Source organism: Lonchura striata, chromosome 11 (assembly GCF_046129695.1).
Source record: "Lonchura striata isolate bLonStr1 chromosome 11, bLonStr1.mat, whole genome shotgun sequence".
Classification (NCBI taxonomy): domain Eukaryota; kingdom Metazoa; phylum Chordata; class Aves; order Passeriformes; family Estrildidae; genus Lonchura; species Lonchura striata.
In genome coordinates, this window is record NC_134613.1 from 5,953,108 (window position 1) to 5,965,770 (window position 12,663).

Sequence of the window (12,663 nt, forward strand, 5' to 3'; positions counted from 1 at the left end):
AGCATGGCACTGGGGAGTCCCCCCGATGTCACTGCCCTCTGAGCCACCAGGGCAGGCACTGAGCTGCACCTCCAGGCATGGCACCACCTCAGCCAGCACCCCCCTGCAGCAGGGTCAGGCTGGCTTGGGGATGCCCCTGGGGGAAGCGGGTTTGGGATTTTGGTGCCCTGACCTGTGGGAACTGGCTTTGGGATTTTGGTGCATTGACCTGTGGGATGTCCCTTGTGGGAAGCGGGTTTGGGATTTTGGTGCCCTGACCTGTGGGAAGTGGGTTTGGGATTTTGCTGCACTGACCTGTGGGATGTCCCTTGTGGGAAGCGGGTTTGGGATTTTGGTGCACTGACCTGTGGGATGTCCCCTTATGGGAATTGGGTTTGGGAGTTTGGTGCATTGACCTGTGGAAGTGGGTTTGGGATTTTGGTGCACTGATGTGTGGGATGTCCTTTATGGGAAGTGGATTTGGGATTTTGGTGCCTTACCTGTGGGAGGTCCCTTACAGGAAATGGGTTTGGGATTTTGGTGCATTCATCTGTGGGATGTCCTTTATGGGAAGTGGATTTGGGATTTTGGTGCACTGACCTGTGGGATGTCCCTTGTGGGAAGTGGGTTTGGGATTTTGGTGCCTTGACCTGTGGGATGTCCCTTCTGGGAACTGGGTTTGGGATTTTGGTGCCTTGATTTGTGGGATGTCCCCTGTGGGAAGTGGGTTTGGGAGTTTGGTGCATTGACCTGTGGAAGTGGGTTTGGGATTTTGGTGCACTGACCTGTGGGATGTCCCTTATTGTGAGGGGGTTTGGGATTTAGGTGCACTGATGTGTAGGATGTCCCGTATGGGAAGTGGGTTTGGAATTTTGGTGCCTTGATCTGTGGGATGTTCTTTATGGGAAGTGGGTTTGGGATTTTGGTGCACTGACCTGTGGGATGTCCCCTTATGGGAATTGGGTTTGGGATTTTGCTGCACTGACCTGTGGGATGTTCTTTATGGGAAGTGGGTTTGGGACGCTGGTGCACTGACCTGTGTCCTTGTCGTAGTTGGTGGAGCTGTTATTTGGCTGATGAACCTCATGGGCTCTCCTAAAACATCCTTCCCCTTTTTCTCCAATACCCCTGGTTGTGGCAAGCACATTTCTTTCTCTCTTTGGATTTTTCATAGAGGTGCACAGAGAAAAATGAAAGAGCAAACAATTTCTATTTCTGCTCCTTGTTTTTCCTATGTGGAATGTGTTTGGAGAATTGTTTACCTAGAGTGAGTACTTAATTAGATTCTGCTGAGGATTGTTTGAGCCTGATGGCCAATCCAACCCACCTGTGTCTAGACTCTCAGAGAGGGTCACAAGCTGTGTTAGAGTCAAAGAAAGTAATATGTGGTTTTAGAATCCTCCTTTTATATAGCATATTAATATATTTTAGCATAGTTTTAATAAAGAAAGAATTCAGCCTTCTGAACTGAGTCAGACATTGTCATTTCTTCCCATTAGGTTCACCTGCATTAACAGTACCTGGTAGCCTGCAGGGGGTTTGGACCTTCCCCTCCAGTGCTTTTCCTACGATTTTGGGATCATGAGAAGACAAAGCTGGTGTGATGCCAACAGCTGCCTGTGCTGGCTCAAAGAATTTGGGTGGCTCTGAGGCTGTGTCCCCTCGGGGTTCCACCACAAACTGGCGACCAAGCAGGGCCTGGACACACAGAATCACTCCTTTTCCCCCAGGCTGCTTTAGCAGGTCTGGACAAGCCAGGATCTCCCCGAAGTCTTGGGCAATCGGCTTCCCCGTCCTCTTCCCACCACGCTTTCATCTCTGCCTCTTCTGGGAAGCTTTTGTGCAACGCCTGCTGAGTGATTGGCATTTGGACACGGCAGGAGCTCTGGCTGGAGCCCCAGTGCCCGGGGTCTGGGGTTCTGGGGGCAGAATGATCCCCTGGGATGGCCGCAGGACGGAGCGTGCTGCGCCGGCGTTGTGCTTGTCCCCGTGTCATTGCTGCCAGGTGCTGGGGCTGGCTGAGGTGGCTTTGCGTGCAAAGCTGGGGAAAAGGAGGCATCTGGCTCTGCTGGCACGGGCTGACTGGCAGCCAATGTAAACTCTTGGGTTTGAGTTGGAGCAATTCTTGGGTTTCATTCTCTTCCTGCTGTGAAAACACCTTTGTTCCAGCCCAGAACAGCAGCAGTTTGGCTTTCTGAGCAGCCAGGGCTGAGGGTGTCCTGCCTTGTATCCTTCCTTTTGTCCTGCCTTGTGTCCTTCCTTGTGTCCTGCCTTGTGTCCTTCCTTGTGTCCTGCCTTGTATCCTTCCTTTTGTCCTTCCTTGTGTCCTTCCTTGTGTCCTGCCTTGTGTCCTTCCTTGTGTCCTTCCTTGTGTCCTTCCTTGTGTCCTGCCTTTTGTCCTTCCTTGTGTCCTTCCTTGTGTCCTTCCTTTTGTCCTTCCTTGTGTCCTTCCTTGTGTCCTTCCTTGTGTCCTGCCTTGTATCCTTCCTTTTGTCCTGCCTTGTGTCCTTCCTTGTGTCCTTCCTTGTGTCCTTCCTTGTGTCCTGCCTTGTGTCCTTCCCTGTGTCCTTTTTTGTGTCCTGCCTCGTATCCTTCCCTGTGTCCTTCCTTGTGTCCTGCCTTGTGTCCTCCCTTGTGTCCTCCAGGGCCACCACCAGCCGTGGTGGAGGAGGCAGATGAAGGCTCAAGTTGCACCTGGGGAGGTTTAGATATTGGGAGAATTTCTTCACCATAAAGGTGGTCAGTGGTGGAGTCTGGGGGTCTTAAAACCTGTGGCATGTGGGGCACGGGTTAGTGGTGGTCTTGACCTAAACAATTCCATAATTCTGTGATTCTGAAACACCGATGGGGGCTGTGGGGTTATGACGTGGGTTGGATGTCCTGCATCCATCAGAGAGCAACTCCCAAAGGATACAGTCCAAGACTGGGTGTGGTGGAATAGCCAACATTTAATGGACAATCCAACACTAGAAACACCAGGAAACAAAACAGGCAACAATTGCTACAAAACGAAGCAGATAAAGCAGAAGTCCCGACGGTTTCAGTTTATCCCATCACCCCACAAAGTCATTCCAGACCCAGCTCTGCTGCAAGGACACCCTGGAGATGTCTGCCCCCGCCGCTCAGCTCCTGCCCCTCACGGGGAAGCGCTGCCTGACCTGGAAGTGCTCACACCTCTTGTGCTTCAGGGACAGTCCGTAGAGCGGGGTCATGTCCACCCTGCCGCCCTCGCAGACGCTGAACTCCAGCTGCTGGAGCAGCGTGACCAGGAAGAGGAACACCTGGCCCCTGGCAATGTTCTCCCCGATGCACCTCCTCCTCCCCAGGCCGAACACCAGCACCTTCTCCCCTTCCTCTTTGTTCACTTTGGTTCCGTCAGCGCTGAGGAAACGCTCGGGGTTGAAAGATTCGGGGTCCTTCCAAAGCTTCCTGGAAGGGAGAACATCAAGAGTTGAGATGCTTTCTCCTGGTCATGGGTGTCGGGGGGACACTGGAAGGTGAGAACTGTTGGGAAGAACATCCCTGATGGTTTTTCCACCACGGGAGGGGTCCTGTTTGTCACTGCAGGAGGGGACGTGTTTGCCAGCACAGGAAAGGACCTGCTTGTCACCACAGGAGGCTTTGTGCCTCACAAGGTACTCACTCGTCGTGGTTCACCTGCCACTGGTTGACGAACACGCAGCGATCCTTTGGGATGAAGTAGCCGTTCAACGCCGTGTCCTTGGTGGTGCTGGGGAGAGAAAAGATGGAGAGCTGGGCAAGGCCAAAGGTTCTTCTGCGTCCCCGGGGGACTGTCAGGCTGCCCCTGAAGGGTGCGACCAACAGGGCGGTTTTGTGGGGACAGCTGTGTCCTCCACAAGCCGTAACTCGGTGCCTCGAGGCCGCCTCGTGCCCCTCTGCCAGCCCAGCCCGTACCTGTGTGGGATGGTGAAGGGCAGGAAGGAGGAATGCCGGAACATCTCCAGGATAAAGGCTTCCGTGTAGGGCAGCGTGCCCCGGTCCGACAGCCGCGGCCGCCTCTCCCGCCCGATGGTCCGGTCTGGGGGAGGTGGATCAGGGTCAGCATCAGGGCCGAGCAGAGAGATTTTGGCCCCTCATGTGGTTCATGGACTCACCCAGCTCTTCATGGATCTTCTTCTGGACGTCGGGGTTTGTCACAAGGTACATGAGGCTCCAGGACAGGGCTGTGGTTATGGTGTCGAAGCCTGGGCAAAGGGGATGGGGTGTGGGTGAGTTCAGCACAGCACCCACCCTGCTCTGAGGGCTGACCATCACACGGGGCAGTCTGGGCTGCCTCAGGAGGCTGCAGGGACATCCTGGACACCCAGCAAGGCTTGGGGCTTTATTCTGCCGTAACAAACTTTGCTAAAATATCCTGCTCTCTCAACCTGTCCCGCTCCTGACTTGTGTCAGGTTTGTACAGCTTCTCCAGAATGGAGGGAATTTCCACAGAAAGATGAATCAGCCCACAGATATCTCCCTCAGCCAGGAAAAACCACTCTGGATTGTGAGGTTTCAGCTGAGCTGTTTAGCACATGCCCTTCACTTTTCCAGAGCTGAGGACCCAGACTGGTCTCTAGAGGTGTTCCTGGCAGGTCCAGTGAGCAGGAGAGCGAGTGCTTAGACCCAAACCACCTGCCTGCTGGTGGACAAGGAAAAAATCTGAGAAAATCTGAGAGCATCTTCCACAGCTGAGGAAAGGTGGGAGGATACCTGCTCCAAAGAGGTCATTCACGAGGTTGACGATCTTCTCCTTGGGGATCTGCACGGCCGTGTTTGTTCCCAGTTTTTTGTCCAGGCACTGCTCAATGAGGGAGTCCGTGATGTCCCGGATGTAGTTCTGAGAGGAAGAGGAGACAAGGTCATGGAGCAGGACTGCAGCGGGGTGGGTGCTCCTGGGCAGCCCCACCCGGTGCTGGGGGAGCCCAGGGTGCATCATCCCTCAGCTCCTGTGTCCCTGTGGAAACAAAGAGAGGGTTCTCTGAGGAACACGAGCACAGAGCAGGTGTTCAAGCACCAGACTGGCCACACCACACAGGGAATGGAGGAGACGCTGAGAGGCTCATGAAGCTGAGGCTGGGGAGGTTCAGGTGGGACAACAGGAAAAGGTTTCTCCCCCAGAGGGTGGTGGGGCTCTGCCCAGGCTCCCCAGAGAACCAGCACGGCCCCAAGGCTGCCAGAGCTCCAGGAGAGTTTGGACAATGCTCTCAGGGATGCACAGGGTGGGATTGTTGGGGTGTGTGTGCAGGACCAGGAGCTGGATCGGATGATCCACGTGTGAGCCAACTCAGGACATTCCATGATTCCACTGATTCTGTGAGAAGGAGGATTGGGGAGAGACAATGGCCATTGCTGCTGTGGCCAGAACACAAACACCCCGCTGGTAGAGAGGGGAGGAGATCGGGTGAGGATCCTGTGAGCTCCTACCTCGTCGTAGGTCTCGTAGTGCTCCTTGACCCTCCTCTGCAGGAAGCTGAGGAAGTACCTGTTGAAATCGATGAACAGCTTCATGCTGCGGCTGGGGAGGTAGCGCAGCAGGGGGATGAAGTCGGCGGGGTTGCCAGCAGCAGCCACGTCAGTGAACTCCTCCGTTGAGTTCACCAGCCTGAGCAGCTCCTGGTCCTCGTGCTCGTAGCGCTTGCCGAAGCACATGGCACAGATGACGTTGGCCACCGACACCACCAGGTACCGGTAGGGCTCGAAACTCTTTCCCTCCTCCATCAGCCGCAGGAACTTGGTGACCAGGTACTCGGCCTCCTTGGAGACGTGCTCCTCCAGCAGGCAGCTGCAGGACAAGGTGGGGCTGGGGGCGATGGAGAAGCTCTTCAGGGCGCTCTGGGCCAGCTTCCTGCGCGCTTTCCACACCTCGCCGGAGTCGGGGCTGAACGCCAGGCTCTGCCCGTCCGCGACGAAGCGGAAGCTGTAGAGGTCGGGGCGCCCCATGAAGTCGTCTCCTTGCCTGACCAGCGCCTGGCGGATGGTGTCCAGCCCGCTGAGCACCAGCACGGGCCGGCTGCCGATGCGCACCTCCATCACGTCCCCGTAGCGCCGGCCGAGCCGCGTCAGCGCCAGGTGCGTGTCCCCGCGCAGCTCCAGCGCGTTCCCCAGCACGGGGAAGCCCCGCGGGCCCGGCGGCCGCCGCAGCCCCTCGGGCACGGCCCCGGGCGGCCGCAGCCGCCGCAGCGCCAGCAGCAGCAGGCAGAAGGCGGCGGCCGCCAGCAGCGCCTCGCCGGCCGACACCGCGCCGGGGCTCCCCGCCGGCCACGCGGCAGCGCTCGGCATCGCCGCCGGCACCGGGCAGCCCTGAAGGAGGGGAGAGCAGTGACGGCGAGAGCCGCGAGCGGCCGGCGGCTGAGCGCTGCCCCTGCTCCTCACGGCGACGGCAGCGGCAGCCCGTGAGCAGCGCGGGGATGCAGCTGCCCCTGCAGCGCCGGGGGTTCCAGCGGCTCGGCTGGAGACCTGTCAATGTCCCAACACACCCACCCATCCTCAACTGTCCATGGTCCAAACGCACCCACCCATACTTTAAGGGGGACCTCAACCCCTCAGAGACGTTGTGGCAGCCCTTTTCCCACAGCAGATCCTTAGACTGGCATGCAGGACCCTCAGGAATGAACGAAAAATGCATTAGGAGCTGGGGCTGGTCTCTATTCTGTGACACCTGGAGGTGTTCCTGACAGAGACAGGACAGGATCAGGGACAGAGACAGGAGTGACAGCCCTTGAGCAGCTCGGGGATGAAGCTGCCCCTGCAGCGCTGGGGTTTCCAGCGGCTCAGGCTGGAGACCTGTCAATGGTCCACCCATACTTTAAGGGGGACCTCAACCCGTCAGAGACGTTGTGGCAGCCCTTTTCCCTCAGCAGACCCTTAGCCGGTGTGCGGAACCCTCAGGAATGAACCAAGAATGCATTAGGAGCTAGGGCTGTCTCTAGGCTGAGACACCTGGAGGTGTTCCTGACAGAGACAGGGACAGGAGCAACAGCCCTTCAGCAGCTCGGGGATGGAGCTGCCCCTCCAGCGCTGGGGGTTCCAGCGGCACAGACTGGAGACCTGTCAATGTCCAAAGGCACCCACCCATACTTTAAGGGGGACCTCAACCCCTCAGAGACTTTGTGGCAGCCCTTTTCCCACAGCAGATCTTAGACTGGCATGCAGGACCCTCAGGAATGAACCAAAGATGGGTTAGGAGCTGGGGCTGTCTCTAGGCTGAGACACCTGGAGGTGTTCCTGACAGAGACAGGACAGGAGCAGCAGCCCTTGAGCAGCTCGGGGTGGGGGTTTCCAGCGGCTCAGGCTGGAGAGCTTTGAAGGCTCCAAACACACCCACCCGTCCTCAACTGCCTGAGCCTTCAGTGACACCCCGTCCCCACACAAAACCCAACCCCCACTGGCACAGCCGTGGCTCCCACCCAGGGAAGACAGTGTTGTAAAACAAGGCATGGAAAACTGCAGCTCAGCAAATCCCAGGGAAGCAGGAGGAGAGGAACAGCAGCTCCTCTGTGAACGTGGTTCCAGGACCTCCAAACCCAGCAGGAATTACAGCCAGGAGGATGGACCCGCTGGCCACAATACTGGGGGACTTGGGGATGCCACAGGGCTGCTCTGTGAGAACACACAGCTCACTGGGTGAGCAGGGGCACTCAAATATGACCTTCCCGATCTTACATCCATGTTCACCCTCCCCTCAAACACTCAGGCTCTCTCCTACCTGGTTGGTTTTATTGCCCAAGGCTCCCAGCAGGGATTGGCACCAGGAGCAGGGGACAATCCTCCTCTGTCTCAACCTTCTTCTCCTGTCACCTCGTTCTCTTCTGCCTGGTCCTTCTTCTGCCACCTGCAAGTCTAAGCTCTCCCTTCACTGCACCGATGGGTTTTTATCTGCAAAAGCCCTTGGGAATAGCTACCTATTAACAAACGGGGCCGACCCTGGCTGGAGCCTGCCCAAGGAGGCAGGGAAGAGCCTTTCTCCCCTCCAACAGGCTCTGAGAGCATGAATGGTGACTTCTCCTCCTGGGCCAGGGCCCTGGAGCCTGCTGTGGGGAGCAGAAGGGGGTCCCCAGGACAGGGAGGATCAAGGGGGACCCCAAACCCTGCCTTGGGGAGGATGTAGGACACGTTGTCAGCATCGCTTGCTTATGGAATGTAGGTGCCAGCATTTCCCCAAAAAAGCTTTTCTGGGCTGGCCAGGCTGCTCCCAGCAGCCAGAGAGGGCTGTCACCTCCGTGGCCACTCTGGAGGCGCTGGGAGCTGCAGGCTGCGAGCGAGGGGACGCCTTTGTGGCCAGGCATGCCCAGCCCTCCCCATGCATCCCCGGGGAATCAGCGGCATGTCCCCTGTCCCGGAGCCGTGGCGGCGGGATCACCCGGGCCCGGGGCAGAGCCGGGCTCAGGTTAACGATTGGCCAGGTTTGCGTGAGAAGGCGGCTGGCTCGCTTCCCCCGGCTCCTCCGGGGCAAACAGGCAGCGAGGAGGAGGAGGAGTGGCGGGCAGAGGGGAGGAGGTGAGCCCGGCAGATAGGAGAGGTGAAGGGGCAGCACGGGGCAAGGCTGGGGCAGTCCATCCCTCCAAAACATTGGCTGACACCAGACAGGGAAGTGCTCGAGCCAACGGGGCTGCTCCTCCGGGCAGGGCAAAATTCAGAGGAGTTTGGGAAGTGCAGCTGGGATAAGCCAGAGCTTGGGGGTTTGCCCCGAAGTTTCCTTCAATCTTCGAAAATTCCAAGGGGAATTTGGCCCAGGTAAAAGCTGAGCTAATATTTAATAAAGGCTTTCAACAGCTGGTCTAATCGGGCTCGTTAATAGCAATGACGCCGTTCATTAAAGTTTGGCAAGAATAGTTAAAAAGCTCTGGCTGCTAATATTCCTGCTGATAATTCCCGGGAATGCCGCAGCCCTCCCGGTCCCGGCCAGACCCGTGGGAACGCTTTTGGGAAGGCAGACTGCAGGAGCAGGGCTTGTCGGCCGGGCTGGATCCCACCACCACCTCCTGTTGGAACTCAAAATGTCCCTCAGACATTTTCGGAGGTTCCAGGCCCTGGTCAGAAGCATTTGAGACCCTGGCAGGCAGCTGGAAACAGCTGTGATTTTGGGTTTGAGCCATGGAATGATTTACCAACTTTGCAGGAAAAACAAGAAGTCACAAAAGTTTAGATATTAGAGTAGAAATAGTCACAAAGTAGAGAGAAGAATTTTTTAGTGTTGTACAGGGGGGTTTTAACACCTGTACAGGGAGGTTTTTACTTTGTACATGGGGGTCAAAAGTTTTAAAATAGAAGAATATAAGCCAGTCCTGTTCCTCCTCTTTCTTCTTCCTTACCTCCATATTCTTAATAATGTTAGCACTCATAGATTGGTTTAAAGTAAAAAGGCATCATTTAATATAAGTAACAGGTATAATGTACCTTATAAAAGATATGGCCAGGGGCGAGAGGAGAGAAGAAAAAGTCAGGGGACAGCGAGGATGTCAGGGTGTGTGTGTGCCTCTGCCTGAGCTGTGAGCAAACCACAGCAGCCCGAGAAGAAAATCTTTTAGATAGCTTACAGTAAACTGAGTGACCCCCCCTCACCCTCCCAGCAGCATTTCAGACCTCGTGCTGATGCTGAACCCACCCACTCCTCACCCGTCACATCCCAAAGCTCTGGAGAAGCTGGGGAGGGTCCCGGAGAGGTTCCCCAGGATCCTCTTCCAGCCCTTCCCAGCCCGCCCCGGTGGCTGCCAAGCCCTGCCAGGGCAGGGTGCCTCCCGATGAGAGCAGCGTTAAGAGCTGCTGCCTTGCGTGCCAGGCAGCCTCACACCCCAAAAACACCCCAAAAACACCCCAAAAACACCCTCAGCTGAGCCAGCGGATCCCCGGAGCTGCCCGGGGCAGCGGCGGGGACGCTGCCAGCCCGCTGTCCCTGCCGGGTGTCGCTGTCCCCTCCGTGGGTCACCACCCCGCGGGATCGGTCACACCGGGCTGTGCGTGCAGGGACCGGCGGGAGCGGCAGGGTGACGGTGCCCGCAGGCACGAGTGGCACGGCATGTGTGGCATGGGGACGTGCCCACGCACGAGGGACACGGAGCGTGGTCGCACCCCCGAGCCTGTCCCCGCACACGGACGCGGCTCCGTGGGCGCGGCGTGTCCGTGCGGGGACACACCTGCGCAGGTGTGCGGGGACACGGCGTGGGCGCTCGCCCACGCGCGGGAGGGACGCGGGGACACTGGGACGGGCGCACCGAGCGCTGTGCCCGCTGTTGTACGAGGTGCCAGAGCCATCCCCGGCCGGGCTTTAGGACAGCCTGACGAGCGTCCCCAGCCTGGGGCACATTTGTGACGTTCGTGGCATGGGTGGCCAGCAGCCCCGCAGCGCGGGGCACAGCTCGGTGTCGCTAAGAGGGGACATTTCAGGTGGCACTCCCCTCTCTCCCTCTCCTCGTGGCTGGAAGGGGCTGCGATCACCGTGTCCTGTCGAGGGGACACAAATGACGGGGCACTGCCGTCCCCTCGCAGGTGATGCAGCACCCTGTGGCCGAGGGCACTGCTGTTGACACCCACGATCGTCCCCAGTGCTGGGGACCCCGCACAAGCTCCCCAGCCCGCAGCCAGCCGTGCGGGGAGCTGATCCTGAGCTGCTCCGGCGCCGCCTTGACCCCGGGCCAGGCTCCTGGCCGGGAGGGCACCGCCCTGGTCCTTTAAAAACCATTTCCCCCCCCACCCACCCATAGCGTGACTGCGAGTGACCAGGACGGCCCTCCCGGGTCTGGCCGGAGCCCCTTCGCACGCGATGTCCCTAATGCCACCTCTGGGACCCCCCGGCGGGGCGGCACCCCCTGGCCTATCTCCCACCTCGTAGCGGCTGGGCTGGGAACAAGGATGAGGGCGGAGGCGACAGATTTTGGGAGCGGGCTGGTCCCCCTTGTCCTCCCTGCAGGGCAGGACCCGGCCTGTCACCCCGCGGGGAGCGGGGCTGGGGGCTGCAAACTCTGCCCGAGCCCCCCTTCGGACGCCGGACATCGTCCCCGGCGTGCCCGCCTCCCTCCGGTGCACCCTGCACCCCATCCCAGCCCCGCTTCGCCCCTCGGGTCGCCCTGTCCCCAGGGGACAGAGGTGACAGAGGGCACGGCGGCTTCTCACGCGAACCTGGACAATCTTTAACCGGGCCGGGGCAGCCGGGGCCGTGACCCCCGGGGCTGCCCCGCCGCCCACGTCCCCGCGGGGTCCCTGCGGAGCGAGGTGGGGGGGACACGCACGGGGCCGGCGGCCGCCGCTCCGCTCTACCGGGCACAGCGGCGGCGGGACCGGCGCAGCCCCCGCGGAGGTGCGCGATGGCCGGAGCCCCGCTGCGGGCGATCTGCGCTCGTCCCCACGTGCTCGCGGAGCCCCGAGGGGACTGAATCCCCCCCGCGCCCCTCTCCCGGCCCGCACCGCTCTGCCCGGGGCGCTTTTCCCACGCTCCCGCCGTCCCCGCGGCTCCGGACCCCGCGGATGTCCCGGGGCTGCGGGCGCCGCTGCGGGGGCCGCGGGAGGGGCTCTGTGGAACCCTCGGGGTCTAGGGGCGAGTAGGGCAGCCGGGGCGGCCCCCGGGGGGGTCCTGGGGAGCAGCGGGGCGCGGGACCGGCGCCTTTAAGATCCTGCCGGTAGCGTGACTGGAGTGACCGGGGCGGTGCGGGTTTGCCCAAACATCCCGCCCTCTTCGCACGCGATGCCCGCCCCGGGCTGGAACCCACGGGCGGCACCCACACCCCCACCCCAACCCCACCCCCGCACCCCACGCCACGACCTATCGGGACGCCCCCTCCCTTCCCTAACCCTCCCCCGCCCGCCTGGCAGCGTCTCCGCGGGGATGAGCGGGGGTCCCGCACCCACGCGTGGGGGGAGCCCCGGGGAAAGGGGGGGGGGGGGTCTGAGGAGTTCTTGGGGAGTTGGGGGTCACGTGACGGGAGGCGGCCTGGCCAATCAGCGCGCGGGGCGATGCATATAAAGCAGGAGCGGCGGGCAGCGGGCACCTGCCGCGGGACCGGGCCCTCCCGCCGCTCCGCACCGCTCCCGCCGAGGTGAGTACCGGGGAGCCCGCACCGCCGTGCACGGGGGCTGGGGGGCTCCTACAACACCCCCAAGGCACCCCCGCGTGATGGACAGCCCCGCCGTGGGTTGTCCTGCCCTTCTGACTCCAGCAGCATCCTCGCCCCACCTGCGGGATGGGGGTTTTGGGGGTCCTGGGGGTAGTGCTCCCCCTCACGGCTCTGCCGAGGGCTGGGAAGGGGTCCCAGCAGGGCTGCACCCGCTGCCGTGCAAGGTCCCCATAGCCCCCCGGAATCTCCCTGCAGGTGTCCCGTGGGTGGCTGTGACACCCTGCCAAACCCCAGGGAACGGGGGGCTTTGACAGCCGACTGCCTCCCAGCCCTGCTCGGGGTTTTCGGATGAATTTCGTCCTGCTAAGGGCTGGGAGCTGGACTCGGTGATCTTTAGGAGGCCCTTCCAAGTTAAGGGACTCTGTGATTCCATGGTTTCTGACAGCTGGGAGCAGGGTGCACTCATCCTGCTGGCAGGATTATTTTTCATACCACGGGTCTTTGGGATGATCCATAGCACTGCTGTGTTTCATGTGGTGGTGAGCTGTGGCTCGGTGACTCAAACCAGGATCAGCTCTCCTCTAGCCAAGAGCTCTGGAAAAAACTTTGAGGAGGGAAGGTCCGGTGATTAAAA

The 12,663-nt window shown here is 60.0% G+C and overlaps 1 protein-coding gene across 1 annotated transcript; it reads right to left on the reverse strand.

Annotated features, from left to right (window-relative positions):
• Positions 1-2,909: 2,909 nt before the first annotated feature.
• LOC110479741 (cytochrome P450 1A5) lies at positions 2,910-7,827 on the reverse strand. The gene is made up of 7 exons (XM_021547238.2): positions 7,688-7,827; positions 5,407-6,282; positions 4,693-4,819; positions 4,095-4,184; positions 3,895-4,018; positions 3,623-3,709; positions 2,910-3,408 (listed from the first exon to the last, which is right to left on the reverse strand). The coding sequence occupies exons 2-7, from the start codon at positions 6,259-6,261 to the stop codon at positions 3,102-3,104; spliced, it is 1,590 nt and encodes a 529-aa protein (XP_021402913.2). The 5' UTR covers positions 6,262-6,282; positions 7,688-7,827; the 3' UTR covers positions 2,910-3,101.
• Between the last annotated feature and the right edge of the window lie 4,836 nt (positions 7,828-12,663).